The sequence below is a fragment of the Papio anubis genome, chromosome 3, assembly GCF_008728515.1.
Source record: "Papio anubis isolate 15944 chromosome 3, Panubis1.0, whole genome shotgun sequence".
NCBI classification, from domain to species: Eukaryota; Metazoa; Chordata; class Mammalia; order Primates; family Cercopithecidae; genus Papio; species Papio anubis.
In genome coordinates this window covers 133,041,675-133,064,053 of record NC_044978.1, presented here as the reverse complement: position 1 = coordinate 133,064,053, position 22,379 = coordinate 133,041,675, and the positions used below count along the sequence as shown (strand labels likewise).

Genomic DNA, 22,379 nt, shown 5'->3' with positions numbered 1-22,379 from the left:
CAAGCAGAGAGGCAAATGATGAATGAACTCCCATTCACAATCACTACAAAGAGAATAAAATACATAGGAATACAGCTATCAAGGGATGTGAAGGAGCTCTTCAATGAGAACTACAAACCACTGCGCAAGGAAATAAGAGGGAACACAAACAAATGGAAAAACATTCTATCCTCATGGATAGGAAGAATCATGATCATGAAAATGGCCCTACTGCCCAAAGTAATCTATAGAATCAATGCTATTCCCATCAAACTACCATTGACATTCTTCGCAGAATTAGAAAAAACTATTTTAAATTTCATTCAGAATCAAAGAAGACCCCATACAGCCAAGACAATCCTAAGCAAAAAGAACAAAGCTGGAGGCATCACGCTACCTGACTTCAAACTATACTACAAGGCTACAGTAACCAAACAGCACAGTACTGGTACCAAAACAGACATATAGACCAATGGAGCAGAACAGAGACCTCAGAAATAACACCACACATCTACAACCATCTGATCTTCGACAAACCTGACAAAAACAAGCAATGGGAAAATGATCTCCCATTCGTAAATGGTGCTGGGAAAACTGGCTAGTTACATGCAGAAAACTGAAACTGGACCCCTTCCTTACACCTTATACAAAAATTATCTCAAGATGGATTAAAGACTTAAATGTAAAACCCAAAACCATAAAAACCCTAGAAGAAAACCTAGGCAATACCATTCAGGGCATAGGCATGGGCAAAGGCTTCATAACAAAAATGCCAAAAGCAATGGCAACAGAAGCTGAAATTGACAAATGGGATCTAATTAAACTAAAGAGCTTCTGCACAGCAAAAGAAACTATCATTAGAGTGAACAGGCAACCTATGGAATGGGAGAAAATATTTGCAAGCTATGCATCTGACAAAGGTCTCATATCCAGAATCTACAAGGAACTTAAACAAATTTACAGGAGAAAGACAAACTACCCCATCAAAAAGTGGGCAAACGATATGAACAGACACTTCTCAAAAGAAGACATTTATGTGACCAACAAACCTATGAAGAAAAGCTCAACATCAGTGATAATCAGAGAAATGCAAATCAAAACCACAATGAGATACTATATCACACCAGTTAGAATGACATTTATTGAAAAGTCAGGAAACAATAGATGCTGGAGAGGATATAGAGAAATAGGAACACTTTTACACTGTAGATGGGCATGTAAATTAGTTCAACCATTGTGGGAGACAGTATGGAGATTCCTCAAGGATCTAGAACCAGAAATACCATTTGACCCAGCAATCGCATTACTGGGTATATACCCAAAGGAATATAAACCATTCTGCTGTAAAGACACATGCAAATGTATGTTTATTGCAGCACCATTTACAATAACAAAGACATGGAACCAACCCAAATGCACATCAATGATAGACTGAATAAAGAAAATGTACATATACACCATGGAATACTATGCAGCCATAAAAAGGAACAAGATCATGTCTTTTGCAGGGACATGTATGAAGCTATGAGCAGTCATCCTCAGCAAACTACCACAGGAACAGAAAACCAAACACTACATGTTCTCACTCATAAGTGGGAGTTGAACATTTAGAACACATGGATACAGAGAGGGGAAACAACACACATTAGGGCCTGTTGGGAGGTTGGGGGTGAGGGGAGAGAACTTAGAGGATGTGTCAATAGGTCCAGCAAAAGAAAAAAAAAATTGACAGAAAAAATGATAACAAAAATAAAAATAGGATAGTTTCCTTTTGGCTTACCTGAAGTGACTATTTTAGCTCTTAGTTCAAATATTTGGAAAATTTAAAATCTATCAGATTTTCTCGTGACAGCATGTAGAATAGAAAGTTACTGAAAAGTCAGTTAGAAGCTAATTTTTCAGACTGCAAATCATATATGTAGAATTATGGCTGTCTAGACGTATGTTTATGTTTATCATCAGTATATTTTATAAGACAACTCATATGTAATTAGAAGTAGTAACAGCTACATAAAATAGAGCATTTTCATTTAAAACAATTCTGATGGGATAGGATGGAAGGAAAAAAATTTTGGTAGAATTTAGCTGGTTTCTAAAGAACAGCAGAAGAGAAGACTGCCTGAGAAAAAATGAATAACGTGCCTGCAGTTTTAAACCTGAGTTTGAATACGTACGTTTTTCTTAGAGCTGTGTGGAGTCTGGGAAACAAGTCTGTGTTTTCACTTTATGCACTACTGGTTCTATTAATGAATACCACCAGGTGACTGGCAGTTTTCTAAGCCAAAGAAGCCTGTGTGTGGGATCTAGGGAGTCAGGTTTAAGAAAAAGATGTCAGCGACTTAAGACCCGTGTCACGTGACTCCCTCTACTTGCCAGCACTAAGGCTGTGGATCAAATTTCAACTCCAGGCAGTCCTTCCAGCCATGTGGGTTCAGCGGAAAGAGAAGCAAAACCAGTCTTCCTAAAATGTTAGAAGCTGCGCTTCGCTTACCTCGGGGCCTTTGGATTGGAAGCTGTGTTTCACATCAAAGAATATGTGCTGAATGGAATTTTAGTATTTTGCTGTCATTTTAATATTTTCATCTGGTCTTCCTCAGTTCTTCTGGACGCTTCTTGAGAGAATGGGGGCAGGAGCTCTAGCCATCTGTGTAAGTATAGGCCTTCTTCTGTCTTCTGTGTTTACTGCCAGTTTTTAGGAGAGGGCCTTGCCTTCCTTGTTTTGATGAGATGTTTTTGTGTAACTTATTTTTCCTTCTCAGGAGGTGGGGAAAGATTTGTTACTTAAATTCGTATCTACTTAAATGGGTATTAGACAGGATTTGGGATGGCATTCAGCGTATTTGTGCACTTTAGTTTCCAAAAAAGGTGAAAGATGCATGCTGATTTATTCCGTTAAGTCAACTTGATTTAAAGTAGAGCACTTTCAAGCGTTTTAGACTTTCTTGTCCCTGAATAGTTAAACATGAACGCTTCATTGTAGCTATTAGAAAAATCTTGCGGCTAGCTTGAGAAGGAATTGAAGTAACCATTAATTTATTACTTTTGAGTATGTGCGTGACATTTTTCTGTTTTATATTTCTATTTTCATGTAGTAATTCTGGAGTTTCTGTTTCAGCATAATTTCTGAAAGTGATGGTGGAAAAGCCTGGTTGATAAATGTTTGTGTATCCTTAAACCGTAGAAATGAATGGTTGTTATTACACAGTAGCATTCATAAATAACACTGAAATAAAACCCTTGGGAAAATGTGCTTATTTCTGGGGTTTTAGAATTTTTAGAATTCATGAATTTCTAAATTATTCAGCTGGTGCTTGTACAAAACCTTTTGTAATAATCAAATATTGTCAATTATATAATTTATAGGATGCTGTAATTTAAATTTTGATTGTACTATGTAGAAAATGCATACATCTGTATGGGAATCATACATATTTATATTTCAAGTTGCTACTGTGTTCCATAGGAACATTTTATTTTCTAAAATGTATTAAATGAGAAATATCTTCTTCTTTATTATCACCTTAACTGCTCACTTAAAAAATCACACTCAGGCCAGATCCTCCTTTTTTTTTTTTTTTTTTTTTTTTTGCTTTTCAGAAAGAGCTGCAATTTGCTGTAGCTTCTGATGGCATTCTGAAATGTTTAGAAATATCTGGGCAATTTTTGACACACAGACACCAAATGGTCACCAGATGGTAGACAAGCCCCATAGATTAAGTTTTCTTAGTGAAACTGCATGATGACCTTGTTTCCAGGCTCAAAACTTTTCAGCACCCTGTGTGTCACTCTGTCTTTTCCTTTTAACTCTGAGGCTTAGTAGCATGCAGGTAACCATGTGGTTATTCTTTTTTTTATCACCCCAAAGAGTTTCCTTCAAAATCTGATTTATCTATGTGTAAAATACTGACTTTTATTTTACTGCAGTGGTGGCCCTTCTATTTTTCTAGCTTTATAAAAGAAACAATATAGAACTGAAAATGTGTAGAATGAGGCAGCAGATTGACCTATTTGTCATGCAGATTGGTAGTAATCTCTGATTGTCTGATTAGATCTTTACTTCTTTCCCTTGACCTGCAATATATTGATCTCTACCTTGATTGGATTGCACACTGACTCATGTATAAAACTTTATATTTTCCCTTAATTTATATCCAAAGCATGTATAAAATTACAGTTAAAGTTGACATAAAAATCACACAGTTTAAGAGATTATTCACTCTGGTAGATGAATAATTCTCAATCATTTCTACCCTTCTCCTTAAGGTTGGCCTTTGATTGTGCTGTGTCTTGGTTTTACTGTAGGAGGAAATACATTTTCAACAGTTGTACCATAGCATGTCTGGAAAAAGATAGCTTTTGGAGAACAACAACAACAAAAAATCATAACAAAAAAGGGAGAACTAAGTCACACATTAACACATTTAATGAGCTGATATACTGCTTTTTACTTTGTGTAGGGGTGAAGAGAAAGCTTTTCCTCTGCGCTTTCTGCAATTTTATAGACACAACTGGCAATAGATCAATAGGAGATAAAGAGTTGCAAATTTATTAATGTGTGTATGGACATGAGAGTCCCACAAATACGAGATTCAAAGAAGGGCCAGGTGGTTGAAGCTTAAATGCCTTCTTTTTGGGGAAGAGAGAAGTAGGGAGCTGCAGGTAATTTTAGAGAGGTAGTAAATAATTTTTCAAGTGAGATTCAAATAATTTTAAAAATGGATTCAAAGAACAATGGCCTGGGACAGCGTTTCCCTGAGCTATGGTGAGGTGGTGGAAAGGTGAGGGGTGGAACTTCACTGTGAACGAAGGTTGTCTTTTTATGCAGATAAAGTTTCCCAGCCAATCTCTTGGAGCTATCCTCAGAGGAATAGATGAAAAGTCAGTGTGGATATGGTGACAACTTTTAGTCTCTTTTCTGATGGATAATTTTTCATGGTTATTTGATGAGATTCTCAGGAAGTAGGTCTTAAGACAATTGCATTCCTTTTGGAAAGAAGCTTCCTTAATCAGATAAGGAAATTCCAGAGAGAGTCACTCTCAGTGCTTTAGGAAAGAAAAAGGATCAGAGAGACTGAGGGCGGGTCAGGAGAGTGGAAAGGCAGAGAGAGAGCTTGGTTCTGAGGCTCATTTCTGAGACCTTTTAATTAAAAGTACCCAGCATGACAAAGCACCATATTTTGGGGTATAGCTTTTTGAACCCCAACATTTGGAACTTATATACTTAGACATATATGTAGCAACTGCTCAAGTATCTGGCTGCTGAAGATAGTAATACTTCAGACAGTATAATGAGTACTAGATATTTGTTGTGTGTGTGTGTGTGTGTGTGTGTATAGTCTTGAAGTGGGACACAGATTGGTTCCAATAAACTCAGTTTCTATGTCCATTGACGAACCTACTTTATCTTCCTCATTTCTTTTCTTTTTAAAACTCTTTGCCATGTTAGTGTTAAGAAATTTTGCTGCTCATGATACTACAGTAGGCTCAAAAATGTATTGCCAATCATGTACAAAGAAAATTTAGCTGCTTTACTGTAACAAATCTGTTTTAGTTTCAGTAAATCACCTATCCTGAGGCAGCGAAGGAAATTATAGTTGCCAATTCATGTTATTTTAGTCTCTTCTAGTTTTAAATGTCACTTTTGGATGATTCTGTTTCTGTCAGGTGAATCGTGAGTCAGATTTTCTGCTTCTCCTGCTGTTCTGTCCAATATGGCATCAGGATGTATTAAAGACCGGTGGGCTGAAACTGGTAGTTTGCATATTTTAGTGGATGAAGAAAGAGGAGTTGAAATGCATGTGTAGATTCTTATACTCTGGATATTATGATTTCTGGTGAATTTAGGTCTCAAATCTATGACTGGTGAATTTGTGAATTGGTTCTCTTGGTAATATCAGTGCCTAACAGTCCACCCCTCCTGATTTGTCCCCAGTTCATGCTGGTGCTGATAATTTCAACAATGTCCCAGGCCTCGTAGCCTTTCTCTCTAACTTGGGGACCTCTGTTCCTGTAGTCTTACAACCTGGTACCATCAGCTATCTTCCACATACCCCATAGCACAAGCAGGAACTTATGACTGCATTACAGAAAGTCATGTACCAAATTGAAATATTCCATTCATGGGATTTATTGAATCAACTTAAATCACGGCAAGAAGAAAGAGGAAAAGGATGAGGGTAGGTTTATCTACTTCGAAAGGTCTTAAGTGGGAGGAAAGGACCACACTCCCTGAATTCTGTGTTACTTAACATTCAAATGTCCTGTTGCTCTTGCCTTCTCTGCCACATCAGCCTTTCCTGATCATGGTAATATGTATGGCAAACACCATTCTGATGAGGTCTCAAATGGAAATGAGGAACATGTTGTTGGAAACTGGAGGAAACATGATTTTTTGTTACAAAGTGTTGAAGAATTTGACTGAATTGTATTTGTGTCCTATTATTTTGTGGAAGGAAGAACTTGTGAGCAATTAAATTGTATTTTTAACTAAAGCATTTTCTAAGTAAAGTGATGAAATGGTGGCTTGGTTTTTCCTCACTGCTTGTAACTGTTTACTATGATGGCTTATAGTTCACTATAAGCAGTTTCCTCCCCCTTGGTTTCTCCTGACTGGCATATTGTTCTTTGTACATATGTGAGAAGGGATAAATGACCTAAAGATGGAGTTGTTAATCAGAACGGAAGTAGAACTTAAAGATTTGGGAAATTCTTAGCCTATCCATATTATTAAAAAATAAGATAGCCAGTTGGGGGAGAGAGTTCTAGGTGGGGAACACTAAAAGTGTGGCCAAGCCATTGTTTTATAAGGAAATTAATATGTATCAGCCATGTCAACAGAAGCCAGGAGCTATTCTCCAAGACAAGGGAAGAATTACCCCAAAGGCAATTTAGAAATCATCAGAGCTATTACTCCCATTCCAGGCCCAGAGTGCAAGTTCCTTGAAGGCAGAGTAGTTTCAAAGGAGGGACTACTGTGCCTGGTGCTTCTGGGACTTCAGAAAGTGCTACCCAGCACCACCTCCTTACATCTTAGGCTCAGCTCCCACACTGTAGTGCCACACTTCACAGCTGCCCAAGTGTGGCTCCAACAGGCCCAGTGAAGCAACGTGGCTGCCCTTCCAAAGGGTACAGGCAGCAAACTTTAGTGACCACATAGAGCTGCCTCTGCCAGTTCACAGACTGCATGAGACATGGTAGCCTGGCTGCCCCTACATAGGTTTCAAAGGATGGGACCAACATTTCAGAGACACAGTGTGAGATTTAGGCAGAGAGTTGCTGCAGGACCAACCCACCAAGCCGTTGGGGCAGGAGCACCTAGAGACTTAGGAGCTCAACCTCTGCCCAGCAAAGCTGTGGGGGCAGGTCCTAGTGGCCTGAAGGTCAGAGATTGAGCCAAAAAGGATTATTCTTGAGCCTTAAGGTCTAATGAAATTTGTTCCATTGGGTTGGATTTTTTCAGGACCTGCCATTCCTTTCTTCTTTTGTTTCCCCTTTTTGAATGGGAGTGTTTATCCTATGCCTGACCCACCTTTGTATTTTGGAAGCTCATAACTTGTTTGATTTCACAGACTTACAGCTAGAGAGGAGTTAGCCTTGGTATGAATTGTACCTTGAGTCTTACCCATAGTTGATTTAGATGATATTTAGATGACACTTTGGATGTTAGACTTTTGAGTTGATGCTGGTGTGAGTTAAGATTTTAGGGACTGTTGAGATGGAATGAATGTATTTTGCCTGCGAAAAGGATACGAATTTGAGAGGACCAGAGGTGGAATGCCATAGAGCAAATGTTTGTACCTCCAAATTTCACATGTTGAAACCTATTCTCCAATGTGATGATATTTGGAATTGAGGACTTTGGGAGGCGATTGGGTCATGAATGTGGTATCTTCATGAATGGGACTATTACCCTTATAAAAGAGACCCCAGAGAGTTCCTTGACCCCCCTGCCATGTAAGGAAACAGCAAAAAGATAGCCATTTATGGAACCAGAAAGCCAGCCCTCATTAGACACTGAATCTGCAGGTGCCTTAGATCTTGGACTTCCCAGCCTCTAGAACTGTGAGAAATAAATTTCTCTTGTTTATAAGCACACCCAGTTTATGGTATTTTTTTGTTGTAGCAGTGTGAACAGATTAAGACAGTCTGTTAAGCTACTTCCTTGCATATTATCTATATGTAGTTGTATCTGTCCTCATTGTTTCTCTTGTTCTCTATTTAGTGGAATCAAATTTTCTTAAGTAGTACAACAAACAAATATTGCATAAGTTCAAGATTCAAGACCATGATGGTTATCTTTGTATTTTTTTTTTTTTTGGTTGGTGGGGGAGGTGGAGATAAGAGTCTTGCTCTGTTGCCCAGGCTGGAGTGCAGTAGTATGATCTCAGCTTACTCTAACCTCCACCTCCTGAGTTCAAGCAATTCTCCTGCTTCAGCCTCCCATGTAGCTGGGATTACAGGCACCCACCTCCACACCCGGCTGATTTTTGTATTTTTAGTAGAGACAGGGTTTCACTATGTTGGCCAGGCTGGTCTTGAACTCCTGACCTCAGGTGATCCACCTGCCTCGGCCTCCCAAAGTGCTAGAATTACAGGTGTGAGCCACCATGCCCGGCTTTAGTTCTAGTTTGATGTTTGGTGTCAGGTTCATCCCTCGCAGACTACACTTAGGTTTTTTAAATACCAAGATTAATTTCTTGATTTTTGTTTTAAAAAAAAAGCTGTTTTTTATTTGGAGTTTTAGAAAGAACATGAGTTTTGTCCAGGCACAGTGGCTCACACCTGTAATCCCAGCACTTTGGGAGGCCAATGCGGGTGGATCACTTAAGGCCAGGAGTTCAAGACCAATGTGGCCATGACAAAACCCCATCTCTACTACAAATACAAAAAAAAATTAGCTGGGAGTGGTGGCACACACCTGTGGTCCCAGCTTCTCAGGAGGCTGATGCATGAGGATCTCTTGAACCCGGGGGCAGGGTTGCAGAGATCGTGCCACTGCACTCCAGCATGGGCGACGGAGCTTGTGAGACTCTGCCTCAAAAAAAGAAAAAGAGAAGAAGAAAGAAAGAACATGAGTTTTGTTTGGAGCCTTGCATACCTGGCAATTCCTGGTTTTCGTCACTGACTACACTCTGATTCTAGCCATTAGGGAGCAATGTGGTGCTCTCTTGTTAGATTTTAGGTAATACTTCACCATCTGTTCAACTTGCCTGTACTATTTGTCTTTCTCAGTAGCAGACTGTAAAGTTTAGACAGAAAGGATCGTATCTTATTTGTATTTCTTGCCTCTTGCTCTGGGCTGGACAGTAGTAGTTGTTAAATTAATGTTGCACAAAACAGAATCCCATTCTCTAGATTTAGAAGTTTCACTTAAGTGTATTTTATGTTTAGATAAGTCATTTGAAGACCAAGGACGTGACTGTAAAACTTTTTTATTTTTTTTTTTTTTTTGAGACGGAGTCTCACTGTGTCTCCCAGGGGCTGGAGTGCAGTGGCGCCGATCTCGGCTCACCGTAAAAGCCCGCCTGGTTCACGCTTACCTCCGGCCAGCCTCCCAAGTAGCTGGGAATTACAGGCGCCACCGCTACCGCTAGTTTTTAGAGCTTTTAGTAGAGACGGGTTTCACTCCATGTTAGCCAGGATAGTCTCGATCTCCTGACTCCAGGATCCACCCGCCGCCTCCTAAAGTGCTGGGATTACAGGCTGAGCCACCAAGGGCCCGCCAACTGTAAACATTTATCTTGGCCGGGTGCAGTGGCCTGTAATCCCAGCACTTTTGGGAGGGCTGCAGGTGGGCAGATCACAGATCAGGAGATCGGCCATCCTGGCTAACACGGTGAAACCCTCGCCTCTACTAAAAATACAAAAAAATTAGCCTGGTGTGTATGCAGGCTTCTGTAGTCCCAGTTATCTCGAGGCTGAGGCAGGAGAATGGCGGAACTCCGGAGGCGAGCTTGCAGTGAGCCAAGATTGAGCCACTGCACCCAGCCTGCAACAGAGCCAGCCTCCATCTTTTTGCAACGGAGTCTTGCCGTGTCACCCAGGCTGGAGCGCAGTGGCGTGATTTCTGCTCACGGCAAGCTCCGCTTCCCAGGTTCACGCCATTCTCCTGCCTCACCCTCCTTAGTAGCTGGGACTACAGGTGCCCGCCGCCACGCCCGGCTAATTTTTTTGTATTTTTAGTAGAGAAGGGCTTTCACCGTGTTAGCCAGGATGGCCTCGATCTCCTGACCTCGCGATCTGCCCTCCTCGGCCTCCCAAAGTGCTGGGATTACAGGTGTGAGCCATCGCGCCCGGTCCTCATGGTTCTTTTTATAAAAATTGCAGTTTCCCATCTAGTAAGATTTAGCACTATAATTGTAAATATTTTCAATTTTTCTCTTTTGAGTGTCCAGCTAAATACTAGAGAAGTTCTCTTACTATAAAATTGCATGCAGTCCATGCAAGTGCACATATTCCATCTCAGATAATGTACAGGCAGGCCAGTGTGTGGCTTTCCCTCAGGTAGCCATGCAATCCGCATTAGGGTAATAAGTGCCAAATGTCACAACAGTCAAACTAGAATCCCAGTAACTCAAGGAAACAAAGATTTATTTACAGATTAATCAAAGTCCAATGCAGGCTGACGGAGCTCTCCTCCATCTGGCCACTCTGGTACCAGGCTGCTTTCATTCTGTGGAGTATTTGCTACCTTAACTTGAGACCTTGAATCCTCCAAGGTTACATCAGGGAAAGTAAGAGATGGATGAGGTGCAGATGCTTTTATCTGTCTCATCCTGGAAGTTACTCGCCTCTCTTCTCCTCACAGTTCATTGCTTTGACCCAGTCACATGTTCCCATCTAAATGTAAAGGTAGTTGAGAAATGTAGACAAATATTCCATGTAATATTAACAATCTATTTCCCTACAAGGAATTATATACTCCAGGTGCTGCTGGCAGACATCTAACCGATGGATAAAGGTAGCCTACGGATGAAGACTTTATACAGTGATGAATGGTAGAATAGTGATGATATCCTTGAACCACTGAATCCACCAACTTAGAGTCTTCCTTCTACTGAACTCCTTTGTATTACTATAATATGATGATAAATGTCATTAGTATTTTAGCCAATTTGAGCTGGAATTTCAATTACTTGCAGTCAGAAACATCTAATCAATACACTTCATCTTACAATGCGTTGCTATTCTGTGGTTTGGGAAGGCTTTTCATGAAATGAACTGGGGCAGGATTTGAGAGCAGGAATGACATAGCTTTGCTTTGAATCTTGGGTAGGCCACTTGCCGGGTGTTTGAACTTGGGCAAGATACTTAGCCTCTCTCACTTTCTTCACCTATTGAATAGGGATAATAGCAGCCTAAATTGGATTGTTGTGTACATCAAATCAAACAATAATGTGAAAATACATTGTAAGCTATGTAGCATCCTAAAAATTTTACCTTTGTGAAATGGCAGGCTACTTTGTGTCTTGCTTTATGGTAGTTTCCTTAATACTGTTACTATTGGTTCATTGTACTTTATTTTAAATAAAATGAAAGGAACTCTGTGATCTGAAGAGACTGTTTATATTATTGGATTTAGACCAAACTTTAACCAGAATTAAACATTTAGTTGTGCTTCTCTATACAGTAAACCAATAATTGAAGTATTTGAGGAAGAAGAGGTTAATGAAAGGCAAACAAAGGCATTATATATTTTCTTCTGTAAACTTGTAGTGCAAGTAGAATTTTCATCTATGTTATACAGAATTCAGAAGTCAAACAAAAGCATGGTGTCCTAGTCTCTTCAGGCTGCTATAACAGATCGTAGCATGTGGTCAATTACTTAGTTATAGATTAGTGTTATGAAGCTGTGAGAGAGTGTGAGTAAAATCACTAGAATCTAGGAGATTTGTTTTAGGCTCATTTGTTTTGAGTGAGCGTCAGCATAAGTAAGCTTTAATGATAGTGGTAGGAAGTGCCCACCAGCATGAAGCAGCATAGGAAGTGAAAGAATGGGCTAATTGGGTAACAAAGACTGTTAAGACCAAGAGTTAGATTAATGTGATCTAATCTTTCTTTTTTCTTTTAAACGAGAATTCACTGTTTATTTGTGCAAAGAAAAAAGATATGCTGCTACTATAATTTAGCTACTGCTCTGATTGGTGGCCAGCCTCTTGTCTTTCTCTTCCGCAATAGTTTTAAGTCAGATGCCCTTTCACCTAAGGAGAGAAATCCAAGGCTTATTGCCATTGCCAGTGACAAAACTGTCAGAAACCCTTGTGGCAAAGCTGTTGCCATTGTCATCCTTCACATGCACCACATCAAAAGAACCACGATGTCTTTCCCTGTTGGTCACACCAAGACGACTGAGGCTGGCTCCACCAATCACCATACACACATTGCCCATGTCGAATTTGATCAAGTTGATTATCTTGCCAGTCCCTAAATCAGTCTGCACAGTTTCATTCATCTTGATGAGCGGATTTGGGTAGCATCATGAGTCACCAGGTGTGGGATTCCCTTCATCCCCACAGTGATCTTCCTCACTTTGCACAACTTTTACTTTGCCTCTTCCACTGTGATGTGGTGAACGACAAAACGGCCCTTGGTGCCATAGACCAGGCGGAAATGTTTACCTGTGTTCTTGATGCTGATGACATCCATGAATCCAGCAGGGTATGTGCTGTCCGCTCGAACCCTACCATCAATTTTGATGAAGCGTTGCATACATATCTCATCTCCAGTCAATGTGTACTTGAGTCTATTCCTGAGGAAGATAATCAGGGGAAGACATTCCCTCAGCTTGTGGGGACCTGTCAATGGACAAGGTGCAGATACACCCGTTAGTTTGTCAAGCATCCAAATGCTTCTGAGCTGCAACAGGCTTCAAGTGCTTCTTGGGGCCACGGGCAATGGCGAAACCCAGTGAGGGAAGAGAATCTCTTCTTTTCCGGTGCTACCATACTCTCAATGTGATCTAAATCTTAAAACTGAATAAGGGAAATTAAATTTTAGAGACAAGGAAGAAACTTTTGTCCAGTAGTTCCTGGAATGGAAACTATAAGCAAGCATACTTTAGCTGTTATCTGCAAATATGAATTTACAATGGTTTAAATAGTGATACTGCAGTGAGTAATAGTATAATTATGTAAATTGTATAATTAACATGTAAATAGGCAGACTGGAGATTTTTAAAAAATCATTCAATGAATGGTTCATGGGAAAAAATTCCACGTTTTGTTTTACTCCAACTTTGAATTATTTCAGCTACCCCCTTTAAGAATGTTAACCTTGGAGGGGCTACCCTATCAGATATTAAAATAACAAAGTAAAGCAATTTTGTAATGGCTAGTCACTTGGAGAAAAATAATTGGTTGGGTTTCTTCCTTATGATTTAAACTACAGATGGATGAGAATATAAATGTGAAAGTGAAATCATAAGAATAGTAGTATATATGTGAATTAAAGAAAAGTAATTTTGGATTGAGGAATGCCTTTCTAAAGAAAGTTGGTAAATATATCCTTACTAGTTGTATTAGTTTTTCTACCAATTCAGTACTTTAACCAATTTCAAAAGAACATTATGGTACTTCTTATTTATTTTTATGGTATCTTCTTTTTTCAAGTTAACTTAATATTTTGGCAAATCAGAAAGTGAAAATATTAGAGACTCTTAAAAATGAGATAATTAGAGAACATTACTATGGAATTATTAAATTTTTATTCTAGTTCACTGTATAAAAATGTATACATTACTTAAAATAATACAATAGACTGGAGGTGGTGGCTCACGCCTGTAATCCCAGCACTTTGGGAGGCTGAGGTGGGAGGATCACGAGGTCAGGAGTTCGAGACCAGTCTGACCAACATAGTGAATCCCCATTTCTACTAAAAATACAAAAAAAAATTAGCCAGGTGTGGTGGCAGGTGTCTGTATTTCCAGCTACTTGGGAAGCTGAGGTGAAGAGAATCACTTGAACCTGGGAGGTGGAGGATGCAGTGAGCCGAGATCACGCCACTGCACTCCAGTCTAGGCAACAGTGCAAGACTCTGTCTCAAAACAAAACAAAATAATAATTCAATAGAACTCAGACAAATGTTTTATTCTATGAAAAATGTACAGAGTGGCAGTGAAAATGATATGCTAAAGAGAAACAGTTGTTGAAAGAGAATTTTGATATAAAGTTGCCAAAAAATAAGAACTTAATTTGCTTTTGTGGTTAAATTCCAAAGATTTCTTTAATGTTTAAGAAGGAAGTTTTAGTTAAAATGTAAAGAAATGATGTCATAGATTTTTTTTCCTGTGGTTTACGCTGTAAAGAAATCACATAGGCCTAGTTTTCTGCACATTTGACTTTTCTGAAACTATATATAAACAAGTGAGTCTTCATTTGACACTGTAATGCTATAATTCTCCTGCAGCATTAAGGTCATTAACTTTAAATGTGTCTCTGTAATTTTTTTGTTTGTTTTGAGTTAGGGTCTTGCTTTTTCGCCCAGGCTGGAGTGCAATAGTGAGATCATAGCTCACTACAGCCTCAAACCCCTGGGCTCAAGCAGTCCTCCCACCTCAGCCTCCCAAAGCACTGGAATTACAGGCATGAGCCACTGCACCCAGCCCGAGTCTTTGTAATTTTATAAAAATTCAGAACACTATTCTGTTTTTAACTTTACATTCCAGTAAATGTGTTGAGAAATGATGGCAAGAATAATCTTTCCAAGAATATTTTTTCAGATTTAATTGATAGTGACCTCCTACAAGATGGTTCTTTTCTGTTTAAATCTTTTGTCTTGTTAAAACTGCCAAAAATGATGAACAAAAGATGTAAAATAGTGACATTAATAGCTTTCCACCTTTTTCCAAATAACCAAAGGATTCTATGTGTATAAATGTTTCTGTGTTTCAGGTTTTTTGTACATTAGTGTAGCAGTAGTAATCTCTTAAAAGTGACCGCTCCAAAAGTTATCTATTTCATCTAGAATTATTGAAAAGCAATAGTATGTTATTAGACTGAAGAATATGGAATCTTTCAAAAAATATTAATATCATATATTATTTCTACTGACAGTAGTCTTATTTTGAGAGGAAGTTACCAAGCAGTTGTTGACTTTCTATTTTATTAACAGCTCTTTTGTGGTATAATTTACATACCATATGTATACTCATTAAAACTGTACAGTTTAATGACTTTTGGTAAATTGACCAACTGTGCAAGCATCATCAAAATCCAATTCTAGAACATTCTCACCATCCCTCCCCACCCCCACAGGACAACCACTAATTTGCTTTATGTCACTATACGTTTGCTTTTTCAGGACATTTGATATAAATGGAACTTATAATATATCTTCTCTTGTGATCAGCTTTTTTCACTTAGCATAATGTTTATGAGGTTCATCCATGTTGTAGCATGTATTAGCATATCATTTTTATTGTTGAATAATATTCTATTTATGATATATCACATTTTATTCATTCACTGATAGATACTTGGGTTGTTTCTGATTTTATTATCAGTAGTGCTGCTAGGAACATTAATATACAAGTCAAGTCTTTGTGTGGATATGGATTTTCATTTCTTTTGGGTAGGTACCTAGGAGTAGAATTACTGGGTTGTGTGGTTATTTTGCATTTAACATTTTAAGAAACTGCCAACTTTTTCCAAAGTGGTTGTACCATTGTATATTCTCACCAGTAATGAATGAGGGTTCTAGTTTCTCTATATCCTTGCCAACATATAGTATTGTTAGTTTTTTTTCTTATAACCATTGTAGTAAGTTAGTAGTGCTATCTCAATTTCTTCATGACTAATGATATTGGGCATATTTTCATATGCATATTAGCCATTGTATATCTTCTTTGGCTAAATATGTTTTCATATCTTTTGCCTGTTTCTTAGTTGTGTCATTTTGGTTTTATTGAATTATAAAAGTTCTTTATGTTCTGGATACAAGTCCTTTATTAGATACATGATCCACTGAGTGTGGGTTTTTGTCCTCTCTTCCAAATCACCAAAGCCACTAGTTTTCACTGCTGGTTCCCCCTGTGGTAACACTACTATGCCAGCCCAGCCTAGGGCATGGAGGGTTTGGAAACAGGCCTAGGCAAGAGTGCTGCAAACTCCCACTATTCTTAACTATACTTCATCTCCCATTCATGAATAAATGTTTCTCAATTTAATTTTTATATCTTTGATCAATTTCTAGAGCCCTGGAACTTCTTTTGTTTGGTCTGGTTTTTACATTTTTTTTTAGGAGAGTATTTGCAGACCTCTTCACTCTACCATCATGGAGTTCAGCAATAGGTCTTGACTTGTGTTTATATAGAGAATTTAACTTTTTATAATAACCTTTAATTTTCTTGTTGTGATAGTAACACGTCTGGAGTATAAAATGAGGAACTACAGAAAACTTAAGAGGAGAAAATAAGAATTATTCAAGATTTGACAACCCCCCCCCAAAAAAAACCACTTAATATATGTATATGTCCTTCTAAAGTTTTTCTGTGATCATGTAGACTTATAAAAAAAGATTACACTTGACATGAGTTTTATCGCCTTCTTCCCACTCCAGCCCCAATAACAGTATGTTGCAAATATCTGGCAGTCCCTTTGTATAAGATATGAGTATTGCTCACTGTTGCTTGCCCTTTCCCTGTGTTCAGAGGCCTGGTTGGAGAGAGAATGACCTATGAAGAAGCTCTAACTTTTGCTGGGCACTGCCAAATTGCCTTCCAGAAATTCGAGCCACTTTAGATCCCACCAATATTTCTTTCCAACATTCATTTCTCTTTTTTCTTTTTCTTGTTTTTACTCAAAAATATATTTTTTTATTACTCTTTGGTTTTTTATTCAGCTCTTTGAGTTACTTTTCTTTTCTTTTTGAGATAGGGCCTCACTTTGTCACCCAGACTGGAGTGCAGTGGTGTGAGCATGACTCACTGCAGCCTCAACCTCCCAGGCTCAAGTGATCCTCCTACCTCAGCCTCCTGAGTACTTGGAATTATAGGCGCATGCCTCTACACTTGGCTAATTTTTGTATGTTTTGCAGAAATAAGGTTTTGCTATATTGCCCAGGCTGGTCTTGCACTCCTGGGCTCAAGCAGTCTGCCTGCCTTGGCCTCTCAAATTACAGGCATGAGCTACTGTGCCTGGCCACTCTTTTCTTTTTTAAAAATTTCTATGAGTAGAATGGATAACAAATAGTATCACATTATAATTTTTGCCCATCTTCGATTATTAGGAATTTCACTACCTTCTAAGAAAATCTATTCCATCAATAGAAGTGACTGTTATTTCTTCTTTATATGTCTTAAAATGTGTCTCCATGTAACTGCCGTTTACTTTCTCCTACAGTCTGAACCATGTGGCAGCTCTTTTAAAACCTGAATATGTTCCAACCTCCAATCTTCTCTTTTGTGTATAATTGTTCCAGATTTTTTATTTCTTCTTCATGTTACATGGCTGTACTTTTACTTTATTTTTAATTTTTTTGCTGGTCTTTTCATCAAACTTTCCCAGCCATTGAGTAATTGGTTAAAATTTGTTCTCTGGTAGTTTGGACAAGGAAGGTTCAGGTGTACAGTATTCTTTTGGCCTTTGTCTGTTCAAATTGTAGCTTTTATAGTTGAAGGACAGCTTGGCTGATTATTAAATTTGGCTCATACTTTCTTTTCTTTCTTTTTTTTTTGTTTTGAGATGGAATTTCACTCTTGTCGCCCAGGCTGGAGTGCAATGGCGCGATCTCAGCTCACTGTAACCTCCGCCTCCTGGGTTCAAGCGATTCTCATGCCTCAGCCTCCCAAGTAGCTGGGATTACAGGCATGTGTCACCATGCCTAGCTAATTTTTGTATTATTAGTAGAGACGGGGTCTCTCCATGTTGGTCAGACTGGTCTCAAACTCCCAACCGCAGGTAATCTACCTGCTTTGGCCTCCCAAAGTGCTGGGATTACAGGCGTGAGCCACTGCGCCCAGCCTTGGCTCATACTTTCTTTCCATAAATATTTTGTAAGCCTTTCATGCTCTGCCAAGATCAAGTACTGCAATCTATAAATTTGAGGCTACTCTTATTTTTCTTTTATTACATGGTGACATGATTTTTGCTTGGCTGTGCAAAAGATTCTTTATTGTTAGTCTAATAATTTCCTTGTAATACATCTTTGTGCAGACTGTTCTGGGTTTGTGATGTGCCTTTCAATATGTAAACTCAAAGCACTTCTATTTAAACAAAGTTTTTGTGAATTACATCTTTAAATATTCTATTCCATTGTTTGATTTTCTTCATTGGGGATTTCTAAGAGTGGAAATGGGGCATAAAGTGGCATCAGTTAGCTGCTTTCTGTAACTCTCAAATCGTTCTGATTTCTAAAAATGTTTCATTATATCTACTTTCCTCATTTCCTCTCTGCCCCTTACTGAGGTGAACAATTTCTGTTCTTCTTTGTGTTCTTATAATTTAGTCTTCACTTCTGAAATGTTTTTTCCTTTCCCTTTTCCCTGTTTCCTGAGTTCCACCGGTCTCTACTTCACATTCTCCTATTATCTGATCACCTCAAAAACATTTTTGAAGTAAAAAAAAAAGAAAAAAGAGAAACCCATGTTGTTGGAAAGAAGCGTAGGTGGGATCTAAAGTGGCTCAAATTCTTCCCTGAATTTTTTATTTCTGATTTGTGTTCTTTCATCATTGTGATCAATTCTTTAACTTTTTTTGTTGTGATAAAATATACATAACATAAAATTTACTGTTTTAACTATTTTAGGTGTATAATTCTGTAGGATTAAGCATATTCACAGTGTTATGCATCACTACCACTAGCCGTTTCAAGAACTTTTTATCACCTCCAAAATAAACTTTATCCCCATAAAACAATAACTTCCAATCTTCCCACCTCCCAGCCCCTGGTAGCCATTGTTCTTCCCTCTGTCTCTGTATGTTTGCCTAGCGTAGGTATCTCATATTAGTGTAACTAGACAATTTTTGTCTTTTTGTGTCTGGTTTATTCACTTTGCATAATGCTTTTAAGGTTTATCCATCTTGTAGCATGTGTCAGAAGTTCACTCCTTTTCAAGCCTGAATAATATTCCATTTTATGTATATTCTACCTTACATTTATCCATTCATCTGTTGTGAAACAATTGAGATTGTTTCTGCTTTTTGGCTGTTGTGAATAATGCTGCTGCGAACATTGTTGAAAAAATGTCTGAGTTCCTGCTTTCAGAGTATATACCCAGAAGGGGAATCATTAGATAATGTAGTAAATCCATGTTTAACTTCTTGAGGAACCATTTAGCTGTTTCCCACTTTGGCTGTTCTACTTTGTATTTCACTGATGATGCACAGGGGTTACAACTTTTCCACCTCTTAACCAATACTTGTTATTTTCTTTCTTTCTTTTTTTATAATAGCCATCCTAATTGGTGTGAAGTGATATCCCATTGTAGTTTTGATTTGCATTTCCCTAAAGACTAGTGATGTTGAGCATCTTTTAATGTGCTTATTAGGCACATTATGTCTTATTTGGAAAAATGATTATCCAAGTCCTTTGTTCATTTTCGAACTGGGCTATTTTTTGTTGTTGAATTGTTGGAATTCTTTACATATTTTGAATATGTATTCAGATATATGAATTGCAAATATTTTCACCTATTCTATAGGATTCTACTCTATGTGTTGTGTCTTTTCACTCTTTGATAAGTGTCTTTTTTTTTTTCTTTTTTTTTTTTTAGATAGGGTCTCATTTTGTTGCTCAGGCTGGAGTGCAGTGGTGAGATCATGGCTCACTGTAGCCTCGACCTCCTGGGCTCAAGCAGTCCACCCACCTCGGCCTCCTGAGTAGCTGGGACTACAGGTGTGTGTCACCATGCCCAGCTTGCTTGCTTGCTTGGTTATTTATTTATTTATTTATTTATTTATTTATTGTATTTTGTAGAGACAGGGTCTTGCTATGTTGCCCAGATGTCTTGAACTTCTGGACTGAAGCAATCCTCCTGCCTCAGTCTCTCAAAGTGTTGGGATTACAGGCATGAGCCACTGCTCCTGGCCATGGTGTCTCTTGATGCACAAACATTTTTAGTTTTGAAGTTCTATTTATCTTTTTGTTGTTGTTGTCTGTGCTTCTGTTGTCACATCCTTATTAAAATTTTGTTAGTTCTTTTTGTTAGGTTATAGTTTCCATCTGCTTCTTGGCAGCATTTTTCTGATGAGTTCTTGCAGGAAGATAGTGATGCTTTTTTATACTTAAAAAAATACTGTTTCTATGTAAATGCTGGCCATGATCCTTTTTTCCTACTCATATTTGAGTGAGATGAAGTTTTGCGGGTTAGTGGCAAGAGTTTCCTGTGGGGTATAGTGATAACAGGCCAAAGTAGCCTTTCAAGTTTCACACTTCAGGGAGGTTCCCCCCTCTATTACTACAAAAATGACTGTTTTCTTAATATAGCCCCTCTGTTTGCCCATCTCTCCTTTGCCTCCCAGAAGCTGGCCTGGGTCAAGAGAGCTCTGTTGCCTTTTCTTTGTAAACTTGGCTTCCAAGGTGATGCACTCACTCTTAGGTAGTGTATTTTTCTAATGCTTCCTGGTATCTGCCACCTTGGTGTGCCTGTAGGTGTCTTCTGTACCTTCTCCCTCCTCTTCTCCAATCAGCTGAGTCTTTTCAGCTCCTTTTGACAGTGTGCTCTCTCTTTCAGGCGGCAAATATTTGTAGGAGAGTTTGAACGCTTTCCACTGCTGGTCCTTTCTAGACTCCTGCCCCAGTGCTGGTGTGATGTCTGCCATAAGCTTTCCGCACCATCCTCACCTTTGGCATCACGTATACAAATCAGAGTTTATAGCTTTTCTGTTACTTTTCTTCACTGTCTTCATCTGTGTGGTTTCAGAAGAAGTGATACCATAAGATTTTTATTGGATTTGTCTTTAATAGATTCTTGAACATTTCAACAGTACCAAGTACATAGAGTCTTTTTTAATAGAAAGTTTTTAGTCTAATTTGAGAAAATTAGTTGAACTTAATTTGTGAGCTATAAGGCGATTTAAGTTATTTTATTTTATTTATTTATTTATTTTTTTTTTTTTGAGACGGAGTCTCGCTCTGTCGCCCAGGCTGGAGTGCAGTGGCGCAATCTCGGCTCACTGCAAGCTCCGCCTCCCGGGTTCACGCCATTCTCCTGCCTCAGCCTCCCGAGTAGCTGGGACTACAGGCGCCCACAACCGCGCCCGGCTAATTTTTTGTATTTTTAGTAGAGACGGGGTTTCACCGTGGTCTCAATCTCCTGACCTTGTGATCCGCCCGCCTCGGCCTCCCAAAGTGCTGGGATTACAGGCGTGAGCCACCGCGCCCGGCCAATTTAAGTTACTTTAAATAATTTTTGGATGAAAAAATCAATGGGCTAAATAGGAAAAAAACATAAAGAGAAATTTAAATGGATTATCTTTTAAAAATCTTAGTTAAACTTTTCTGTGAATGTTTAAAGATTGTTGGATCTTTATTTTTCAGATCATAGACTTCTTTGAGAATATGATTTCTAAAAAAATTATATTTTATGTACTTTCAGGGTCTCATGATTCATAGGTTCTAGGTTAAGAGCTATTGTCTTGGATCTACAATGCACATAAATAACTCTTTATGCTATGAAATGTTTCTGTAAGGGTAACGAATAAGGTATCTAAGAACTGCTTTGAGTTTTTCAAATTAATGTACTAGATTTAGAAAATTGATTTTTAGACAGCTTCAGATTTCCTTGATTTAACAACGTATTCTGTAAATAATTGACTTTCTGACAGAGCACTATTTGGGGATTCTCACATAAAATAAGTCCATAGCTAGCTATTCCAAGGTGGACATGTGCCTCTATTACATCATCAGGCTACAAGTCCTTTTTTTCTATTTTACTGTACTTAGAGCTTAGCTTCTGGGTTGCTACTTAATTACAGCATGGCTATTGGGCGTTGTATCTGTGATCTAGGCAGAAAACAGGGACATGGGGAAGCTGTATTGCTCCCCGTTTAAGGAGTTTTTCTGGTGGTCTCAGCAATGTCTATTTATATCTTGTTCATCAAACATATACATATGTCTATCAAAGATGTACTGCAATGAAGGCTGAGTACGTTTTAACTGAGCACTTTGTTCCCTACCATTGCAAACAAAATCAGAGTTCTCTTACTAAGGAAGAGAAACACCCATCAATAGGCAACTGCAAACTCTGCCACAGTATTCTATTTTATTTTGAGACAGAGTTTTGCTCTGTCACCCAGGCTGGAGTGCAGTGGCATGAACTCAGCTCACTGCAACCTCTACCACTCAGGTCCAAGCAATTCTTGTGCCTCAGCCTCTGGAGTAGCTGGGATTACAGGCACCCACCACCACACTTGGCTAATTTTTGTATTTTTAGTAGAGACGGAGTTTTACCATGTTGGCCAGGC

The 22,379-nt window shown here is 38.6% G+C and overlaps 1 protein-coding gene and 1 pseudogene across 9 annotated transcripts in view; one reads left to right on the top strand and one right to left on the bottom strand.

Annotated features, from left to right (window-relative positions):
• Nucleotides 1-22,379, top strand: part of FAM13A (family with sequence similarity 13 member A) — a 388,692-nt gene that overhangs the window by 51,135 nt on the left and 315,178 nt on the right. For 2 of the 9 annotated variants that reach the window (XM_021939092.2, XM_017959320.3), the window contains exon 1: nt 1,629-2,627. The exons of 1 other annotated variant lie outside the window; for it this stretch is intronic. In XM_021939092.2, the coding sequence (XP_021794784.2) occupies nt 2,601-2,627 (27 nt within the window). In that variant the 5' untranslated portion in view covers nt 1,629-2,600. Of the gene's footprint in view, nt 1-1,627; nt 2,628-22,379 lie in introns of those variants that run through there. 6 more of the 9 variants (XM_021939091.2, XM_021939090.2, XM_021939094.2 and 3 more) reach the window with 6 other exon arrangements.
• LOC116274106 lies at nt 12,104-12,834 on the bottom strand (annotated as a pseudogene).